Source organism: Oncorhynchus masou, chromosome 18, assembly GCF_036934945.1.
Source record: "Oncorhynchus masou masou isolate Uvic2021 chromosome 18, UVic_Omas_1.1, whole genome shotgun sequence".
NCBI lineage: Eukaryota > Metazoa > Chordata > Actinopteri > Salmoniformes > Salmonidae > Oncorhynchus > Oncorhynchus masou.
Genome location: NC_088229.1, coordinates 53472813 through 53496069, shown reverse-complemented (window position 1 = coordinate 53496069; position 23257 = coordinate 53472813). Strand labels below are relative to the sequence as shown.

At 40.4% G+C, this 23257-nt stretch overlaps 1 protein-coding gene across 1 annotated transcript in view; it reads left to right on the top strand.

The window, feature by feature from the left end:
* Nucleotides 1-1549: 1549 nt before the first annotated feature.
* mapta (microtubule-associated protein tau a) overlaps nucleotides 1550-23257 on the top strand; it is a 44108-nt gene continuing 22400 nt past the window's right edge. The window contains 5 exon segments of the mRNA XM_064923674.1: nucleotides 1550-1823; nucleotides 4009-4166; nucleotides 16324-16506; nucleotides 19797-19925; nucleotides 21575-21598. Coding sequence (XP_064779746.1) covers nucleotides 16341-16506; nucleotides 19797-19925; nucleotides 21575-21598 — 319 coding nt within the window. The 5' untranslated portion in view covers nucleotides 1550-1823; nucleotides 4009-4166; nucleotides 16324-16340.

Genomic DNA, 23257 nt, shown 5'->3' with positions numbered 1-23257 from the left:
TCAACCCATATACGAGTCAATATAAACCTTGGATTGCTGATGCTATGTATTGAGAGGTATTTAGAGGCTTTGAAGCCACCGGTCGGCCATTTTGGCACTCCCCATTAGGAGCAATCCTGCATAGGAATGAATGGAATTCTACATTATTACAATTAAAGATGTACTATGCAGTTATCGCTCCGCCATTTTCTGGTTGCTGAATTTCTAATCGTTCGCCTAATTTCAGTTGTGACAAAACAATCAAGTATGGTGTAGAGGATTGCTGTGAAATATATTTTCCATCAACAAAAATATTGTATTTTCAACTGTTTGAAGTTGGTGTGCAAAACCTGAACTTAAAAACGGGAAGCATAGAAATAGCTCACATAGAACAGATCTACATCTGCTTTGATTTGCTTTCGATGTGAATTACAGATCTATGACACACATTTCTATGTGAATTTGGTTGGGTCGCCCAAAAGGTTACATATTGCATCTTTTATTTATTTTATTTTATTTATTTAACCTTTATTTAACCAGGAAGTGCTCATTGAGATTAAAATCTATTTTTTAAGAGCGCCCTGGCCAAGATAGGCAACAAAGCTGCACCTAGTGCTTCAGCGCACACACACACACACACACACACACACACACACACACACACATACGGTTCAGTTACATTTATTCCATTCCAGCAATTACAATGAGCCCGTACTCCTATAGCTCATCCCACCAGCCTCATGTGATATACATTTATTTTTATTTTTCAGCTTTGGTCAAACATATCATGTCAGGTGATCAGCCAGGTAAGTTGAACAAGGGCCATTGTCATTTAATTGTATTAAATAAACAAAATATACATTTTTTTATTCGGGTTGTAAGAGATATCTACTGTGGATCACCACACAAACAGGAGGTCTACCAGAAGAACAGCCATGAGGGGAACATGTCTATCCTGACCATTCCCTCTCATTCTATATCATGTCAAAGACACTATTCCCTCAAAAGTGTTTTAAATATCAATGTAAGCATTTACTGTAAGCGTTCCTTTAAAGTGTCATTCCACGTTTCAAATCCTACTCTCAACTCAGTGCTACTGCTGTCCATTACTTCAAATTATGAAAATATCCATCATCAGAGAAAATGTGATCTACTGAAAGTGTTCCCCTTAGCCGCGGAACAGTAAAAGTATTCTTTTCTCAAGGGGAATGCCAAGACAGCTGCTGAAGGAGAGCTCCAAGCACTGATTCTGCATCCACTGGGAATGTGAAGAACTCTCACAGGACATCCATGCTGAATCCCTTTCCACTGCTTTATGCTGGAATGCGTTGCAAAGTACTACAACAGAGAAAGTGTATAGTCAATCTACTTTACACTATAGCTTCATATATATTTTTTGTTGCATTCTATGTTTCTTGGTGAAAAGGCCTAATATAACTGAATATGTCAGTAACAATTTTCGGTCTACGTATAACCCTTTAGTTTGTTAACCATTGGTTACGTCATCATACAGTTTGTGTTGAACAATAACAAAGCGGCCACCGCGCTCCACTGTTTTCGAGGGAGGGGGTTGAAGAAATGTAACTACTGGGTCGTTCCATTTGAATTCGATCTCATTTTAGAATGCAACACTTTTGATTTGAACAAAACATTCCATATGTGATTGCACATGGTAGAAATGAACAGAAAGTGACTTTTTTGGATCTGAATACCAGAACATTCAGAAGAGAGGTCCTCAAAGTTGACTCATTTTGCATACCCCACCCTACCACGAGACATCCATGTCTTCACCACTGAAAAAGTTAAACGGTTGAGTTTGACATCGGTTGAAAGGTTACAAACAGGTATGTCAAACTATTTTATAACTTCTTGGGAAAAAATGTTTCAGTAAAAATTATGTAATTTTCTTCCCTTTACTGTCAATGATCTAAAAACGCATAAATATATATATATATATATATTTATTTATTTTTTATTTTTATTTTTTAAATATTCACATACAGTATGTTGTAGCTTAGACCCTGATTTACATCATCGGTGGTGTTTGTGTTGTGCCCGCCACCAGTTGAGACACATCTTACTCTTGAGCTTAAGCGTTTTTAGATAATTGACATCAAATATTTAAAAATGACCATTTTTATTTAAAAAGGTATATATATATTGCCGACATTATACAACTGCATGAAAATCTTTTTTTGTAAGCATTCAAATATATCAAAATCAACCTTTTATCTTAATCGATGACCAAGATATGGATGTTTCGTGGTTGCGTAAGGGGGGTAAAAAAAAGTCTAAATGGGCCAACTTTGAGGACCTATATCTCCTGAATGGATGGTCATTCAGGTCCAATGTGCACATTTCTACCATGGGCAAACATACTTCAACCAGAGCCAGTTTTCTATAAGTACACACTGTATTTATGATCGGTCCACTCAGTTATAGAATTATCATAGCTTCATGCATAGGCTGTTCAACATAAATTTGAGGTATGTGAAACAGACTGTAAAACATGAATGCCATGCCACCTATTGGTACACTACAATGTGTGAATCTGGATATTCTCCAAGACATGGACAATTAATTAAGTACACACACATAAACCACCTTATCACCAAACGTGTTGTGATGGTGTCTATAAACACGGTTTAGTCTGAAATAAGGCAAAGGGTGTGCATTTTTTTTTGGGGGGGGGGCACAAAAATAAGCTAAAGATTGAAAAGTAATCAGCATGTCTACATTAGTAAAACAATATTTTGGTGAAAATAAGATTGACAAAACAACGTATTAACTAATAATGAACTTTTTTTATAAACTACAAAAATATATATATATAAATCAAATACACATTGTAAATTGTTAACAAGAATGGGCAATTGCAGGAAGATATAGCCCGTATTACAGCCATATATTGTTGTCATGTGTTTAGTTCCTTTGAATGTCTTATTGCAAGGGCCCACTCTACTGTTGACAATGTTTCCTGGAGGCAGAGTGCTAGAGTGCTGACCCAGGATTTTTTATTATTTTTTACCTTTATTTAACTAGGCAAGTCAGTTAAGAACCAATTCTTATTTTCAATAAGAGGAACAGTGGGTTCAGGGTCAGAATGACAGATTTGTACCTTGTCAGCTCAGGGATATGAACTTGCAACCTTTCTGTTACTAGTCCAACGCTCTAACCACTAGGCTACCCTGCCACCCCATTTAAGAGAATGGTCTGAGGTTCTTAGGGTTAGTCTGATGAGGACTTACAGAAGCACCTTGGCTGAGACAGTGAAGTCCCGCCCAGGACAAATCCAAATCATCTTAAGCTAGAAAACTAGTGGCAGATGTTGTTCTGGGCAGAATTCCAGAGAGAGATAGAAGAGAGCAGTTGGGAGAGAGGGGAAGGGGTTGGGAGATAGGGGAATAGGAGGGGAAAGACAGAGATAGTGTGAGAGGGGTTTGGGCAGAGGAAGAGAGGGAGAGCTGAGAAGGCGAAAATAAGGAGGGGTGAAAGGGGGAGAGAGAGGCAGAGAGAGAGAAAGAGAGAGAGCGAGGCAGAGACAGAGAGAGGGAAAAAGGTTTGGCACATCTCCAGAGAGAGGAGAAAGGATAAGGAGAGCGGGAAAGTGGGAGGAGGGAGAGAAGGAAAGATGGGTGTGGGGAGAGGGAGGGGGGACATTTTTTGTTGGCAAGCCAAGATATAGTTAGTTCAAAATTTATATAGAGTTTCTGACTGTCTGTGAATAAATCCCCTGCTACTTTTTTAAAGTGCTGACTGGTTTGTCAAGTCAGTGTAAAAGTTGGCACTGAGTGTGTGGAAATAAATGCCAAAGGGAGGGCAGAGAGGGCGAGAGAACAGTACCACAAGTGTCTGAGTACCACTCCGTTTTTTGTAAAAAGTCCCCTATTATGTACTTTCAGTAAATTGCCTGTCAAATCATTTAATGCCAAGTGTAATTGGGGTTATTGTATGATTGATACATATGACTTTATGGTATGGAATAATCTGGCTGGTATGCATACCACAGTTAATTCAATGATCTGACAGACAGAGCCAGGCAGACAGACACTTCGAGACACCATCACAAATCTGCTGCTCTCTGGCGACTGCCTCCCGTTATGGCATCTTGGTTAACTGCGTCTGACGACTGTGCGCTCTGTGAACAACTGTGCAGCTGTAGAAACAACCACACTGTCTGCAAACAGGTAAGGAAACCTAGATAATTGTATTATTTACTTGACCCAAATCCACTGTAATTACACCGTGTTTTTTCTTATTGTAATGCGAACTCGATTGCAATGCGCGTCAAATGAAACGTCAAATGAAGCGTCGTAATTCTCAATCGGAATTGGTTTTGTCATTTATATTTTTCCATGAGGTGGGAGAGGTTGGGCCAGAGTAGCACAAATACAAATTGTGTTCATATTAAAATGTAATATTGTAACAGTATGGCCTAATATTGTGCCAAAAATCCAGTTTGCATAGACTTGTAGCCTATGCAAATGTATTGAATACATATGCGCATTATTGTTATTGGTTTTAGAGTGTTCATCATGCAACAATACACAAACATGTTTTTTTTGTATCTGCCATTATTTATCGTTACACGCAATGTAAGACATGTCCTCGCGATAGGCTATTCTTAAATCACAATTTCTCAGTGTCATCGGTTGCACGGAAGAACAAGAATGTGTTGTCGCCATATGATAAAAAACAACAACATTTTAACAAGGATAATCCATCAAATATTTACAATGTCATTATTATGAGGATAAAAGTGATTCGACGTAATTTGATGCCATTTACACTCTTCAGGACAGCAAATTATTCCTGTCATTTTTCTGGTCTGCAATTTGTAGTGATTATGTCTATAACACGGAACAGTCGGCTACCTATTTGTAGGTAAACAGTGCGTTTTTTCTGGATGTTTTGCATGTTCCTTACATCCGAGGCCCTACCAAAACATGGCATCGTTGTGAGTCAACAACGACAAGCTTGCCCGGTTATTGTGCCTCAAATATCATTTTTTCTTTTCATCATTAGATATTTGCATAATTAGGGTTTATCAAATTGTAAAATTGTTTTTTTTCATGAGCGACTGAACAAAAGTGGTGCGAATTTCCCATAGCCTGCACTCAACAGAAAAGCCATACCCATTTCTAGTTGATTAATATTGTACCAATGGTATGCAATTCCGCCCTTTCCTCCGTGTGCAGAGCAGTCAAACCTTTGAGAAGACATGCAGCCATTGCAGCAGTGTGGCTGGTCATCTGATTTTACACATATGGGTGATGGGTTTGTTTAGCGCAATAATCCGCTTGTGTTGGTCGAGGGGTCTAATCTATTGAAATGAGGCGTGCACAAAATCCATGAGCGCATTATATTCGCCTTGAGTATAATCTAGACAATGACAAACCTATTGTATGCCAGCCTCCCTCTTGGAAGGAAAATACTTGAGGCAATCGATGACACGTGTCATCAATTGCTGTGGGTTTAATCAGCGGCTTGGTATGAAATGGTTAGAATGGATGTCAGTAGTAGCCAAATCTCCATTTCATTCCACGGACACGCCTTTCCTCTCTTCTCCTGTCTCGAGGAGCGGCGGCGATGCAATGATGGAACAGTCTGATCGGGCAAAACCAACCGTTTGCACCGGTGCACATTGCCTATATGCAATATAACAATGAGAATGAAATGTCAATTTATAAAATTGAGAAAGAATTAGGAAGACTTTTATCAAATGGATTGCATTCTGTAAAATGGATTGCATGGTCTGTAAATTGAATGAAAGCCATTGCAACGACATCGACATGTAAACTCATAGGCTACAGTAGCCTATAGGCAAGCTTGCAAAAATATGTAAAATAGTGGACGTATTGACATGTTTTTGGTCATGTGTGGAGGTGTTGAAACACCCAGCTGCAAGTTTCTACAGCAGTATTGATGCACTGGCACTAATGGAATGTAACCTACTAGCAGTTCTGGTATTTGCGTTTATATTTGCAGTGGAACCTGTGTTCCAATACTCCACAAAGCTGACAGACAAATCATTGACAAATGTAATTGACTTGAACTTGAATGCTTTAAGTTAATTACAGCAACCAATTAGAATGATTTATCAAAACAACTCTCACACCCAAATTGGGAGAGAGGGCAACCCAACAAATTCCTTCCTGTTGAAGCAACCATCCAAAAGTTCTCCAAAGGTTTATAGGCTAAAGCAGAAAATCAGCTAATTCAGGATATGAATTCAAATTCAATTCATTAATAAAATAAATTGTCACAGTTTCCGCCAGTCACCTTATGAATTTGAAATAAAACAATTTTCAGTATGGATTTCTTTCCAGCTTTAAATTCAAATGGAATTGACTTGAACGCTGCATCTTGGTCTCAGAGCATTTCGTATTATTCTGGACATAAACCAAGACACTCCATTTAGTACGATATGTTACGTTTCGTATTGTATGTATTCATCAGTGGATGTCCATCACCCATTTTGTATGATATGTTATGAATTACAATTTGTATTATATGTTAAGAATTAGCAAAAAAAAGGTAAGTAGTTTAACATTGGCTAATTAGATAAAATCCTAAAGTTGTCCGTGATGCGATTCAAACACGCAACCTTTGGGTATCTAGACGTTTGCGTTATACGTCAACCCATCCACCCCGACCAACCACCCTACTTTCCTTTTAGCCTTATGTGCCATCTGTCTTATGTAACCATACCAAATGTAACATAGCATACACATTTTATCATCAAGGATTTACAAATATTATGTTACGTCTATTCTATGAGACCAGGTTGGAACCCAAATGGTGTAGGGGTGATCAGGATCAATTCAAGAGTTTCAGGTGGCGACAGACCTTCTAGAATAGCCTTTAGTAGGCCTACCAATTAAAAATATTCCTTTCAACTCAGAGAGCATGGGCTCCTGAGTTCTGCAAAAATATAGAATTAGTTGGATAAATGTAGAAAAGACGGACAGAGACTTGCTAGCTACGTTAGCTAGCTAGCAGGGATTCTCTACAAGGAATCTGCCTCCCGAAAAAAGCTTCTCCCATGTGGGTGTGACACCTACTCCCGTTGCCTGCTGCACTGCTGCTTGGGTTCCACCTGGCGATCTGTTCACTGTCTGCCAGGGCCTGTCTTTCCCTGTCTTGTATAGGTACCCCCACTACACTCCCCCCTCTCTCCCCAGCTTTCACTCATCCCCAGCACACATGCACTGTTGAGACGAGTGACTCTGAACTTACAATGGCTAGCCCCAAGTTGTTATGTTTTCACTTGTGCTTTATGCTATTTGCCTCGTGACTCCTGCATGCTTTTTTGACTATGAACTTGCTTGTTGACCCAACAGTGAAACAGTCTATGTTTGTTCCCATACTCTGGACTCTGACTCTCTATTGGTTACACAGACTCTTGGCCTCCTGTCCTATTCAAACCACCTCTCGCCAGTTTTGTATTCATGCTACCTGATGAAATTGCTGTACAATATGATCTTGTTGCCAAATGTTATAAGTCAACACTGCAGAGCTCTCCCTGTCCTCTGCCGTGCCCTGATTGTATTACTGTTGATGATATCTGGAAATGTGCATGTACACCCTGGCCCATCTTCTGTTGCTAGCCCCAATTCTGATGTGTGCTCTGATATCTGCTTCGCTGATTTGTGCTATCATAAAAACCTGCTTTTTCTGCACATTAACACTAGAAGCTTATTACCTAAAATGGATCAATTGAAAGTGTGGATTCACAGCCCCAATCCAGATGTGTTGGTCGTTACTGAGACATGGTTATGAAAGAGTGTTTTGAACACTGATGTTGACCTTTCTGGTTATAACCTTTTTTGGCAAGACAGATCTTCCAAAGGTGGTGGAGTGGCAATCTTTACCAAGGAACACCTTCAATGCTCGGTTGTCTCCGCCAAGTCTGTCCCCAAACAATTTGATTTGCTGGTTTTACACATTAAAATTTCAAACTTTTGCTGACTGTTGCTGGGTGTTATCGGCCACCATCAGCACCGGCCTGTACCCTAAATGCCCTATGCTATCTCATGGCCTCTTACACTAAGTCTGAATTTGTCCTCCTAGGTGACCTAAACTGTGACATGCTTAAACCACCTGACCAAGTCCTAAAGCAATGGGACTCCCTAAATCTTTGTCAGATTATTACCAATCCCACAAGGTATGACTCCAAACACCCAGAAAAGGCTACTCTCCTTGATGTTATCCTCACAAATAATCCTGATAGCTATCAGTCTGGTGTTTTCTGTAATGACCTTAGTGATCACTGTTTCACAGCCTGTGTTCGTAATGGCTGCTAGCGACTTGAACGTGCTGCAAAAAACACTCAAACTGGACCGTTTATCTCCATCTCTTGGAGATAAAACTCAATCGTGGTCACTCTTACTGACAGTCGTGGCTGTTTTGCGTGATGTATTGTTGTCTCTACCTTCTTGCCCTTTGTGCTGTTGTTGGTGCCCAATAATGTTTGTACCATTTTTTTGTGCTGCTACCATGTTGTGCTGCAACCATGTTGTTGTCATGTTGTGTTGCTACCATGCTGTGTTTTCATGTGTTGCTGCCATGCTATGTTGTTGTCTTTAGGTCTCTCTTTATGTAGTGTTGTGGTGTCTCTCTTGTCGTGATGTGTGTTTTGTCCTTTAATTTTAAATCCCAGCCCCCCCTGTTCCCGCAGGTCACCTTTTGCCTTCTAGTAGGCAGTCATTGTAAGAATTTGTTCTTAACTGACTTGCCTAGTTAAATAAAGGTTCAATAAATTAAAAAAGCAATCAATGAAGCAGTTTGTTCCTCATCAAATGGATTTATTCCAGCAGATATTCCTGTTGAGGCACTAACTGACATTTGTTTGGGGGGGGGGGGGTGCACTATTTAAAAGGCGCTATTAAAAATGACTTTGTCCTAGACTACTATGTCCCTCAGACAATTATAGAATCTAGCATAAGAAGTCCAAATGAGGTCTTTCTTGAAAATGATTGTATTGTATTGTTAAAAGGGAGGAGAAAAGTCATACTGGGCTTTTAACTGCATTCTTATACATGGTTAATTGGCACCATGCTGATGGAAGACGTTGGCTCATTGCACCACGAGTCTTCATTAAAGTGTCAGAAAGGGGTGTGTGTGGCAGATCGTACTGTAGCTGCAGACACTGTGTACATATTGGAACTTGCAGCAGCTGCAGCGTCTGAGGCCATCACAGTTCATGTTCTATCACGACAGTATCAGAATTCCAGATATCCTGAATTCAAGTGACGAAGGAAAATGCTAAGCTTCAATCAAATTCCAGACACTTCCTATGATTGAATACTAATTATTAGCATCTCTGCTTTGCATTTTAGGAATGCCTTATGCATTGTTCATAAGACCTTATATATGTGCTTATAATGTAATGTGTTTATAGGAAGCGTTACCAAATTGTTGGTAAAAAAAAAAGAAGACATTTCCCAATCCTAAATTAAACGCACAGGGATCTTAGCCTTGAGTCATGAAGCCAAAGACATTTAAAAAAATATCCCACCACTGTGAAAAGTATGTCCGCAGTTTCTAAGCCAACGTGTGTTTGTGGACGATGACGTGCTGCCATCCCATGCTGAGTGAGCTATACTTATTACGCAGGCTGTGCCGCAAGCTGTTTCACTAGCTTCCAGCAGTATGATGCGAAAAATGAGGCTCATTTTAACGGTAATCCTTAGCCATTTGGTAGGCGTAGGCCTGTTTTAAAGGTAGAATTCAGCGTTGTTTCTATGGTACTACTTCCTGCCTGAGGATGGAGACGAGGAGTATACAGAGGGAGTCATGGTGAAAGTAGGTCAGAGATACAGAAGCAGTCAAGCATGAGGGCAGCTAGCTAGCTCACGCAGCAATAGTGAGCATGCCATCAGATACACTCACTGCGTCGGCAAACCTTTTGTTTTTGTATTGCAATCCATTGAATTGGCTATTGAATCTATTTCCCGTTTGTATTACAGACTGTATATGGTTTAATTGTTTTTACAGTTTATTATTGATTCTCTGTCATCTTTGATGTTGAAGGAAAACTTTTTTCATGATGTTACTGAGTCATTAAAACTGCTGCTTTGATGAACCGAGTCATTTTGCTTGGCATAAACCCTTTAGGGGCTTTAATACAGATTTGTATATTTTCTTTGTAGTAAATCCTTAGTTTTCTTTGTAGTAAATCCTTAGTTTGACAAAAAGAACTGCAGCAAATACTCCCATTTCATTTTATCTCAACCTTGGCCTTGGCATTTAGGGTCTTAGGAAATAAGTGGTTCTATAGGTCAAGAAGAGCTCACTGTTGGTTCACAGTAATAATGTCAGTCATTTCTTTGGGTACGTCTTGGTTCTCCCAGAGCTATGTCAATATCTTTGTTGATCATGCTCTTTCTGTTGCCGTCTATGCTGGGTTTGCTTTAGAATCAGGGCTTATTTGCCAAGATCCCATTTTCACACGCTCCACGTGGGATCGGTTGCAAGTCACTGCCAACCTTTCTGTGCCTTCATGAAATTCCAACATGCAATATTTTCCAATATGCAATAAAGTCCTCTTTTTATTTAGCAGTTGAAATTGAAGCCAGCGAAGATTGAATTCTGTTGCAATAGACTGGTCCTAAATAACATTTATTTTAGTGCCAACAGCAATTCGTTAGAACTCACTGGGCACACACTGGTTGAATCAACGTTGTTTCCACGCCATTTCAATGAAATTACGTTGAACCAACGTGGAATAGACCTTGAATTGACGTCTGTGCCCAGTAGGAATGTCTCTGTTGAATTCAGCTCCTTCTACCACAAAAGACAACCTGGTGAAGTGTCTTTGTTGTTTCTCAAATGTTTTTTTTTTTTGAGAGGGGTGGATTCTCAAAGCAGGATAAGATTACATTTACACTCTTTTCTACATAGGCACTATCCCTGACAAAATAATAACATGGGGAAAATTAGCTGTTGCCAACCTTGGTGACTGAAGTATAGAAACAGCATAAAATAGATATGCTGGTTATCAGATAAGGGATCTAGTTCTTTTCGACCTTGGGTTTGCCTCTGTTAGTTCTCTTAATCCTCAAAGCTCCCGGACATGGAGCGTCAACTTTCTCTGAGCGATTGTTTTCTTTGGCATGGACGCAGCAGCTCGCTTGTTGTTTTGACTTCTGTTTTGTGGAAATCCACAATGAGAGTGTTGTGAGGGAGTTGTGTCAAATATTGAGAGTAACTGCATAAGTGAATAAGTTAAGTTACATGTTATGTTGGCTGACAATTGGTTAGCTATGCTAGTGTAACAGTATAACTTTAGACCGTCCCCTCGCCCATACCCGGGCGTGAACCAGGGACCCTCTGCACACATCAACAACAGTCACCCACGAAGCATCTTTACCCATCGCTCCACAAAAGCCACGGCCCTTGCAGAGCAAGGGGAACTACTACTTCAAGTTCTCAGAGCAAGTGACGTCACCGATTGAAACATTATTTAGCGCGCACCACCGCTAACTAGCTAGCCGTTTCACATCCGTTACACTCAACCCCCTTTTGACCTCCTCCTTTTCCGCAGCAACCAGTGATCCGGGTCAACAGCATCAATGTAACAGTATAACTTTAGACCGAACTACTACTTCAAGTTCTCAGAGCAAGTGACGTCACCGATTGAAACATTATTTAGCGCGCACCACCGCTAACTAGCTAGCCGTTTCACATCCGTTACACTCAACCCCCTTTTGACCTCCTCCTTTTCCGCAGCAACCAGTGATCCGGGTCAACAGCATCAATGTAACAGTATAACTTTAGACCGAACTACTACTTCAAGGTCTCAGAGCAAGTGACGTCACCGATTGAAACGCTATTTAGCGCGCACCACCGCTAACTAGCTAGCCGTTTCACATCCTTACACTAGCCTTACAAACCACATAGCATATCATTACAGCAGTTAGTTGTATTGACCGTTTAGTTAGCTAGCTATCTAACGTTAGTTGGCTACTAATACATGGAACTTGCCAGTATATTAACTATATGCTATCTAAATAACTACATTTATTGACTTGATTATTCACGTCATTCTTAGCTTAGCTAAGTGGTATAGTCATTGTGCGTTGTCAGTGGACATTGTCAATGAAGTCATAAGATGTCTACCTAGTAATTTGTTATGCTAACAAGCTTGCAACAGCATCAACTTTTGGGAGACAGTCGAAACGCTAGTACACTCACCTGAAAGGATACTGTTCGATTACAGTATACTAAAAACTAATACTGAACTAATATTATATCATATGTAGTATATACTCATTTAGTATGCAGTATACAGTATGTTATGGGTATTAGAACATAGCTAGCATTTTCCACCACCATCAACAAAACTCCAAATTATGGAATTTCTTGTGGAAGATTGGTGTCAGATTCCTCCATTAGAGTTCCAGACACTTGTAGAATCTATGCCAATGTGCACTGAAGCTGTTCTGTCTTGTGGTGGTCCAACGCCCTATTAAAACATTCTATTTATTTATTTTTAGTTTATATACTTATACTTTTTATTGCCTCACACCCATCATTTTACTTATACATGTACATATTTCAATACATATTTCATTTATAATTCATTTGTACATTGCCACACATACTAACAAGATCACTGTCCATCCAGCATGGACATTTGCACCCCAGTTAAGGGTTCCTAATCTAGGGTGCTCTGAGGGCTTGATTCCCTGGTCTGGTGGGTACTATGGCCTACTATGGTACGACTTATCATTTGTGCTATATATGAGGACCAGGATTGTTTGTTTAAACAGTCAAGGACAGAAGATATGCTGGTGCACCCAGTGAAGGTCAGGTGTTCAGGTCAAGCAGCCCACACCAACCCAGTATCACATATTATTGTGAAATAGACACAAATTGCTTATTGGAAATGAGTGACAGGCACACGAAAATAAAATAAATACATTTTAGTGTGCAGTATAGGATTTTTTAGACAGTGCATTTCAATCACAGATAAAGAGAGTAGGTTACTTAAGACAGAAACAATAGGAGGGAGGTTGGGCAGGGGGAATGGGTTGGAGTGTAACGCGAATAACGCAAATGTCTAGAATCTCATCACGGACAACTTTAAAATGTTTGCTAGTTAGCTACATTGCAACTACTTAGCATGTTAGCTAACCTGAATCCTTTAACCTAACTCCCAAACTTAACCCTTTATCTACTTAGGTAGCATTTTAGCTAACTATAACCCCTAACCTTAACCCCCAACCCTAACCTTAACCCGTAGCCTAGCTAACGTGAGCCACCGAGCTAGCCTAGCTAACATTAGACACAACAAATTGGAATTTGTGTCATGTACACAAATGCGTTATGATGAAAGACGTTATGATAAAAAAAACATCTAATACACATCACCAATTTTGAAGAAGTAATTTGTGTCTATTTCACAATAGGCTGCAATAGTGTGTTGGCCCACACACAGTAGGTTATATTGGGAAGAATGGTAGATCATCTAGGCCTGATAATGCCTGAGTGTAACGATTCTCGTCTGAGGAAGAGTATTCAAGATCGGACCAAAATGCAGCGTGGTACATGTCCATGTTAAATGTATTACAACTGAACACTGAATACAAAATAACAAACGTGAAACAACGAAAATCGAAACAGTCCTGCAAGGTGACACAACACAAAACAGGAAACAACTACCCACAAACACAGGTGGGAACAGGCTACCTAAGTATGGTTCTCAATCAGAGAGAACGATTGACAGCTGCCTCTGATTGGGAACCATACCAGGCCAACACATAGAAGTGCAAAACCTAGAACAAAACATAGAATGCCCACCCCAACTCACGCCCTGACCAAACAAAATAGAGACATAAAAAAGGAACTTAGGTCAGGACGTGACACAGAGAAGCCGGTGTTTGGAGGATATATTGGAATGGGTGTTGTCTCAGGCCGGCAAACCGTGCCACTATATCCTTCAAACACCGGCTTCGAGGACATTATCACTTTTATACAGTGGGTTACCAAAATATTCAAAAAATGATAGAAATAGTTTCATTAAAACATTTATTTAGATGAATTTATTCATACTGTTTCATCTTTCCACGAGATAGTCCTGACACAAATCTAGGGTTGCTACCCAAGCCGGCTGGCCACAGACGCAACCCAGTTGTTAAGTATTTTTTGTTCTGTATGGATGCGACCCAATCGTTCTGGCTGGTAATGTTCTTATCTCTTGCTTGCTAGATAGCCAACTACAGCTAACGTACAGTCAGGTCAAACAGTGCAGCCAGAATAACAGCAATGTAGCTGCATTTGCATTAGTTTATTAAGCTGTTTTCTAGTAAAATGTATTTGGATACGTTCATAAGAATGAGCTACTGATGCGCGATTTCACCTGGCAGAGAAAATTTGCACTCTTGTCAGGACACTATTGTTCAGAGGAGCTAGCCAACAACACAGCTAACACAATCACTTCAAACTTTCACACCTGCACCCACTCCCCCTCTCGCTGCGCCAGGATGCCCATCATTACACACACCTGTCACCATCATTATGCACATCAGCCCTCAATGGACTTACCTGAATTCCCTCACGTTTTGATTGCCTTCCCTACATCTGTCTGTTCCTCTGTTTCATCCCCGTGTCAGCATTATTGTCATTTTGTTTTCCCTGTCCAGATGCTCTCTGTGTTCTGTTTCATGTCCGTTGTTCCATTAAATGTTCACTCCCTGTACTTGCTTCTCGTCTCCCAGAGTCGGTCCTTACACAAACTGAAGCTGTAAAGACTGCATACTAGCTGCATTTTGTTTTTCATTTTGCCTGTTGTTTATTTCTTTGTATATGTCCATAGAAATTATGCTAATTCATGATTTTGAACTGTCTGAGAAGAGCTGCCTGCCTGTGTGTGTCGTCCCGACTCCCGAAACCTACACATTCATTACAATAGGACCGCTGGGGATCGAATTTCAATATTGAAACAATGTTGCAAATGAGAGAGAGACCACAAGTTTTATTCAAATCTCCGCTATTGAATACCAATTCCTAGTATAAAATAAATGGGAGATAATGTCTAGATGCTTTTTACAGTGGAGATCAAGTTTATATATTGTCTGACTGGGCTGATGTGACAACCAGTGGATTGCGCAGTGAGACGGAACAGAGTAAATAGGCATTTCAAGTCATAACTTTAGCCGGTGGTAAATTGTGGAATAGACACCAGCTGGAATGCGGTTTTAACCAATCAGTGTCCAGGATTAGACCCACCCGTTGTATAATTATCAATGATCCCCATAATTTTACCCCGAGCTATTTTGTGAATTCGCAATCATGTTTAGTAATGACTTGATGCCGGAATTCAGACAATAAATATGCTTTTTATCATCACTTACGTTTTGTATTTTGTGGTTCTTATGTGTGTGTGTGCACGTGCATGTCAGCTGGTGTGTGTGCTTGTGGTCAGGGTATCAAAAGGCAATGTGCGTGGTGTGTGTGAGAGAGAGAGAGGGAAAGATGAAAAAGCCGATAGAAATAGAAAAAACGCTGACGTAACCATAGGCTTTGATTTAATCTGATACAGTATGTAATCCTCATTTTATGAGGTCTGAAGCCGTGGAGAGAGCATGTCCTCACACACTGGTCTCCAAGTCCTTGATAGTTGATACACATCTTAATTACATATTTCTAAAGATGTTACTGGAAAACAATAACAAAGCAATAAATTAGCTAAAACCTCAAGCTTGACAGTTGAGTGGCTTTTCACTTCTGTTAGGTCACAAGTATAAGCGCAGTGTCCGTCTGATTGAGGTTGAGTGAATCTTAAGGAGGAAAACACAGAGGTAGTCTCTGGTTGTTTATGGAAGTGCGAGTTATCACAGTTAGGACACAACGCACATGGGCACAGGGGACTATTTTCGTCTCGTAACTCTACACCAGGTACCCATGTTAAGAATATAAATAACCTGATTTTCTTAGGCGCAGTGTCTGTTTACATTGAGCCGCTGCTGGCTGACTGGCTTATGTCAGGCGGAAGAGACTCTTCAACTTTCAAAGGTTGTTCATTGAATTACTTGGCAAATTCTCAGGACCAGGTACTGGCAAGTTCCTTTGCATCCTTGATTATCTCTATTGGATTCCGATAGTCACCTGTATCTCTCGGAAGAATAGGCTCTCCAATGCAACACAATTTTACTTGATCCACCTTGAGTGAAATTGACATTCTCTGCTGAGCTCAATAGTGGAGGTTCGTAAAAGTGGATAGCGCTAAAACGATGACGTCATATCTGAATTCCAATATTTTTATGTGCCTTTGCCACTGGCGCGTTTACATTTTTTGGGTAACATATATTTGCCACTTTCTTCTGCTCTTTTGTATAGCCTGAACCTGACTTGCTATGGATCAACACCAGGACTATATGAACAACGCCCCTAACACCTACAGCTACAACTCCGGGGACACCATGAGCGCTTCCTTAGCCGGCATGACCATCAACGACCTGCATCACCAGGAGAACGGGGTCCAGCTGGGGCACAGGAGCCCAGGGGATGGCCCCATGAAAGGTCAGCTATTATATCTATCTATCAGCCTGTAAAATAGGCTGCTAAACTAGCACAGACCGTCAAAGCACACGCTTGCTCAATTAACCTCCAGATAGAAACAGGGATGTTTTATTGAGGGTATAGCTACTGCGGGGCCCAAAATAGCCTTAGAGGATGGGTGTGTAAAGGAGCTTGAAGGGTAAAAGAATGTCTTCATTAAAACTGCACTAGCCAGAAAAGTGTGATCAGGGGTTGCTTATTGTAGTCAGGAAGAACACAACAAATGACTTAATTTACACAGCTTATTTTTATAGCTTTATATAAGTCAACAGATTGGATCTGTGTGGGCGTAGTGGGCAGAGGGTAGCTTTGTAGTCAACAAGCATTACGCTAGCCACAAAAACGTGTCCAAGACTGCCAAATCTAGATGAATGTCTTGAATGATGGCCTTTTTTTTCTCTCTCTAAAGTCACATGCCATTTCTTAGTCAAAATTCTCTGCAATGAACGGGCCAAGAGGCTGAGGCTTTCTGATTGTTCTATTTTTTAATCCCTTTACATAAAGCAAACAAGGCATGCTTGACTGGGCCTTCAGTCCCCAGATTGCAGCTGCACTCTCCCGCTCTCCTACTCTGCAATACAGGGATCTGGGTCAGGGACCTCAGAACGCTCCCTGCGCCTCCGTCCACCACCACTGTTACCAATTCATCCCCGTAAACAATCAAGCTTTCAGGACAGTACATAGATCCTTAACCTTTTGTAAAGGCACATTATTAATCAAATGGGTAGTCAATGGAAGGCTAAGACTAGGGAAGGAATGAGGAGATACAGTACAGTAGGGAGGTTTGCCCCATGGCGTTGATGGCATATTGCAGTGCCTTCAGAAAGTAATCTTACAAAGTGGGATTAATATGGATTTAATTGTGAAAAAAATTGTCAACGATTTACACAAAATACTCTAATGTCAAAGTCGAAGACAAATTGTAATATTGGTTAAAAAAAAAGAAAAAAGAAATCACTAATATACTGTATCTTGATTAGATATGTATTCAACCCCCTGAGTCAATACATGTTAGAATCACTTTTGGCAGCGATTACAGCTCTGAGTCTTTCAAAGTCTCTAAGAGCTTTGCACACCAGTATAGTACAATATTTGCACATTATTCTTTTAAGAATTCTTCAAGCTCTGTTAGTTGTTGATCACTTGTAAGACAGCCATTTTCTAGTTTTGTTATAGCTTTTCAAGCCAATTTAAGTCAAAACTGTAACTAGGCTACTCAGGAACATTCAATGTTGTCTGGGTAAGGAACTCCAGGGTATATTTGGCCTTGAGTTTAGGTTAATGCCCTGCTTGTTTTGGAACATTTTTTATTCTGTACAGGCTTCCTTTTTTTTCATACACAGGCTTCCTTTTTAAACCAATCTACCAATAGGTGCCCTTCTTTGTGAGGCATTGGAAAACCTACATGGCCTTTGTGGTTGAATCTGTTTGAAATTCACTGCTCGACTGAGGGACCTTCCAGATAATTGTATGTGTGGGGTACAGAGAGTCCATCAAAAACCATGTTAAACACTATTATCGCACACAGAGTGAGTCCATGCAATTTATTATGTGACTTGTTAAGCTCATTTTGACTCCTAAATTTATTTAGGCATGCCATAACAAAGGGGTTGAATACTTATTGACTCAAAACATTTCAGCTTTTCATTTTTATTTAATTTATAAAAATGTTGAAACACAGGCTTCCTTTTTAAACCAATCTACCAATAGGTGCCCTTCTTTGTGAGGCATTGGAAAACCTACATGGTCTTTGTGGTTGAATCTGTTTGAAATTCACTGCTCGACTGAGGGACCTTCCAGATAATTGTATGTGTGGGGTACAGAGAGTCCATCAAAAACCATGTTAAACACTATTATCCCACACAGAGTGAGTCCATGCAATTTATTATGTGACTTGTTAAGCTCATTTTGACTCCTTAATTTATTTAGGCATGCCATAACAAAGGGGTTGAATACTTATTGACTCAAAACATTTCAGCTTTTTATTTTTATTTAATTTATAAAAATGTTGAAAAACATAATTCTACTTTGACATCATGGGGTAATTGTGTTTAGGCCAGTGACAAAAAATCTAACACAACAAAATGTGGAAAAGGTTAATTCGTGTGAATACTTTCTGAAGGCACTTTATATAGAAAGGAGAGAAGAGCACAGTAGCTGTACTAGCAGACTACAGGCGGGGTCACCAACCTCTCACAATGGGGGTTGGCTGTTGTGCTGCAACGAGCGCAACAACAATGATGATAACCTTCTCTTTTTATTCCTGCTGTGCCCCCCAAAATGGCTGCTCTGCCCAAGTAGTACGTAGTCTAGCTTTCCCTAGTTTACAGCCCTCACTAGTGCACTCGTTCTCCCCCTTCGTCCTTCCCCTAGCCAATCGGACAAGCAGGAAGCTACACCGCTCTGAGTCAGGTTCCTACACATGGCTTAACAGTACTTGCACCGACTGTACGGCACATAGTGAGTACACTCTACTAACTAGTAGTTACGGGAGACCACTGTGATTTGTTTGTAGTCATCTAGCGTAGATACTAAATATTGACTTCCCAACGGAGTCAAGCGTGTTTTGTGTAGTTTAGTGGTAGATGAGACCATGTCATTGGCAATTAGTGATAATTCTTACTGATTAAAGGGATGGTTTCACCCTTTCAGCAATTTCCATTTCATTGCCAGACTGACTACTGCTAACTTAAATAATTGTCACTTATTTTTTATGCTGAAATATGTTGGCAATTGATTGTTTGATGATGTAACAAGCTTGTTCATCGTACGATAAGAGCTAAAGGAACAGGCGCCATTCTCTGAAAGGGGAATTAAAGAACTGGTCAACGGGTGCAACATTAAGCCTGGATTTAGGGACTAAACATTACAATAATACCCAATGGCTGGGTTTAAATGTTGAAATAAAGGTATTTTGGATTTAATTTCACAGCATTTGTTGACATTCACTACTTCCATAACCAGTGTTTGATGTGTGGAAAATGTGGATGAGGTTTTTCAGTACTACACACCATATGCACTTGGGGCCAGGGCCATAGATAGATGACTGCTTGGCTTGGGGCCATCTACTAATGACGTGTCTATGCAGTTGTGTTCATTAGGCACCAAACAGACTGAAACAGCACAGGCTACATGCACATGTCAAATATGGAACAGTAATTTAACATTTTCCCTTTCATAACCTTTTCCTACGGTGTGTCCTTCTGAACACGGCCCAGGTTTCTAACCTAAAGCTTGCCTTTCTCTCCCAGTGGAGCCTGAGGAAGCCACACTAGAGGACAGAGCGGCTGAACCACAGTCTGAGCTCTCTGAACTGGAGAGCAACACCTGTGATGAGGAGGTGCAACTTAGCGCCTCTAGTGAGGAGGAGGTGCAACCTGGTATGCACCCACCACCACCACTGCACCTTGCATTCAGCTTTTAATACCAATGTTTCTTCTATCCGTTTAAAAAAAAAAATAATCCTTCACTATGTGCAGTACGTGTTTCTTTGCAGGTTACCATTTTAATATTACTAAACTATTCATTTGTATCATTTTAATATTGCTAAACTATTCATTTGTTTCAGAGCCATAACCCCAAAAAAGCTTTTTCTTGGTTTGCAGACTTTATTTTCGTTTACAAATGTCGGACAAACTATATGACTAACCTTTGCTTTCTTCTCAGTTTGATTGATTGTGTCTGGCTCTTGTGTTTTAGATTTTCGCTTATGATCAACTGTCATAATAAAGCAGAATGTTATTTATTAATAATCCATGACATGACCAACCATGTCTTCTGACCTAAAGTGTGCATTTCTCTCCCAGTGGAGCCTGAGGAAGCCAGACCTAGTGAGGAGGAGGTGCCACTGCACCTTGCATTCAAATACCAATGTTTCTTCTATCCGTTTAAAAAAAAAAATAATCACAGGTTGACTGAACCACAGTCTGAGATTTCTGAACTGGAGAGCATCTGTGATGAGGAGGTGCACCTTTGCACCTCTGGGGAGGAGGTGCAACTTGGTATGCACCCAACACCAGAACAACCACGGCCTTTTGCATTAAACTTTTCTAACTTTTGTTATTTTATATTAATAGCTGGTTCTGCCAATCTTTTGTAGGTAACATGATTATGTTATGTACTGTATCAGCTTAATATTGTTTTAACTATTTGTTGGTTTCAGAGCCACAACCTGAAGAGAGTTAGTGTTCTTGTTGGCTTTTATTAATGCTTACTTTAATGTCATTTCTGGGTAAACCTTTTTTTTCCCTTTTATGAATCACTCTTAATTATCTTAATACTTACTTCTCTCATTAATTTCCCCCAGTGCATTTGGTTTTGTGTGTGTGGTCAAGTTTGCAGCAGACAAATCACAAAGCATAACTTTTTCCCTGGTCCATACACAATACCATAGCAACAGTATCTCAACTAGAATTACTGTCAGCAGTGGGATCAAAACACACGCCTCCATTCTGAAACCAGATAGAAACCGGATATGTTACACATAGCATTATGGGTATTGTAGTACACTGCACACCATGTTATATGTTACATAGCCCAAGAGAAAAGGGAAACAGCAGGTTGAAAGGACCCTGTGATATGTTAGAACAGATCAGGAGCCTTCAGATATGGAGGATGCCACACTAATGGAGAACACAGTTGCTGTGCTGCCAGAAGGAAAACCAGGTTAGATGTCATGTTGGACCATGATTTTTCAATGAAAACAGTGTGTCAGGCTCAGCATCTCCCAACGTCTAGCAATACCTATAACCACCCACACACACAGCTGGATTTAGATATGGATTGTTTAATCAAATGACTTTGTTTTGATGTATGTGAAAAAGGCAAAGGGAAAGATGAGTTGCTGTGGCTTTTGTGCATTAACCAAAAAACGGTATGCATGGTTTCAAGTATTCTAGGCTGCTCTGCTTTCTTTGCAGTTGCGTGGTTCTTTTGGATGTTATGCACTGTAGCATGTAATGTGTTTGACAAGACCTAATAGTTGGATCCTCTTTTTGTTTCTCTGCACTGCCTCACCGTGTTTGAACAGCAACTGGAGGAACAGCCTCAACAGGTATTTTAGTCGATCACACTGTGGACAATGTTTGCTAACACTTTGGGTATATCTTAGATGAAGTCCAGATCACTATTTTATGATATTAGCCATAGCTGCTACAATACTATTGGTGCCATACTACTAAATATAATACGGTAATATAAACTGCTGTGATACATGTTTAAAAGAATATGATGGTTGTTTAAAAGTTCTCAGCATAGTTAGACATATTTTTTTTTAAAGGCATATTTTGGAATGAAATATGCACCATTCAGTGTGTATCACAGCATATCATCCCAGCACATCTCACAGTTATGTTTACATTGGTCTCATAGTCATCTGTTGTCAATCTTTTCCATTGATCCAGTTGTGAAGCATTTTGTCCATCTTTACATCATGAATGTTAATGTAAGTTGTTATGTGCATTTTATAAAGCCATTCTATCCATTCCGCACTTTTCATAGCCGCTGGACAGACACAGAGAGCGTCCTGTGACTTCTTTCACGACACTATTATAAACACAAAAACATTTATTTTTGTGGTACTTTTCTGTGGTGTTCTCCAAATCATGACTATGTAGTTCACTGTCAAATTAATTTCTCTTTTCTTCTCAAATAAAAATTTTTTAACGGGGAGACGGAAACGAGTGGAGTAAATTCACAATTAAATCTGCCTTTCAAAAAAACTAGAGGAACCTGGTGTGGGAATCCTCAGTGGATTTGTGTTGGCGCCGCCTAATGGATCGGAAGCTGCTGAAGACTCAGAGATTGGGGCAGGACTTGGCTTCAAGACCTTGGGAGCTTTCTGTTCTCTGGACTCTGAAGCTGAAGACTCAGAGGGAGCACAGGGGGAAGGGGACTTTGGGAAGAAGTTGAGTAACTCTTTATGGACCTCTGGAGACCATACCCAGGGGTCAGAGGGGAGAGGGGACCTCCCATCCGCCAGGGGGGTCAGTCCAGATTCTCAGAGAGCGCTCAGTCTTGATGCACCTGAGTGCTCCTCTGGGCAGAGCGATCCGCTGGGCACCTCTTTAGTCCGCAGCACAGCCTTTGAGGACCTCACCTCTGTTGAAGAGAATAGATTGTGGGTAGATGAAGACCAGGGTCTAAGGATTTCAAAAGAAGCCAAAAAACAAGGACTGGCTTTCGATTATGCCGAGTCTCTCCAACAGGCTGCTGCTGCTTCTAATACTGGATCTAAGGAGTTTGTGCCAGGAAGCCCTGATTCCTTTCCGGTTCACAGTCTATCCTCTTCCCACTTTTTTCTGGAAAACTCTGTACCAGTGGACAGAAGCCCCAGACATTATTCAGAACATCTCCAGGAGGTACATGACGCTGCCTCATCAGCTTTAAAGGACACTGCCCATTTTGATGTGGACAACCGGCTGGAGCGACAAATAGAGCCACAGGTCAATGGAAACACGGTGTCTTCTGATAGTGACAAACATTTGACAACAGTACTATTTGACATAGGTGTAAATAACCCTGTTTTAGAATTAGAAGGGGCAAGCTATATGTCCATACCTGATTTCGTCGAGGATCCCAAGACAAGAGATGTTGTACAGTCCACCAAGACCACAAGCGAACTCCAGAAAACTCCCCAAAGTTCTCCCGCAAGAAAGTCATTGGTCCCGGTTGCTATATACAAAGGTCTGTTTGCAGTTCTATTCACCAAATT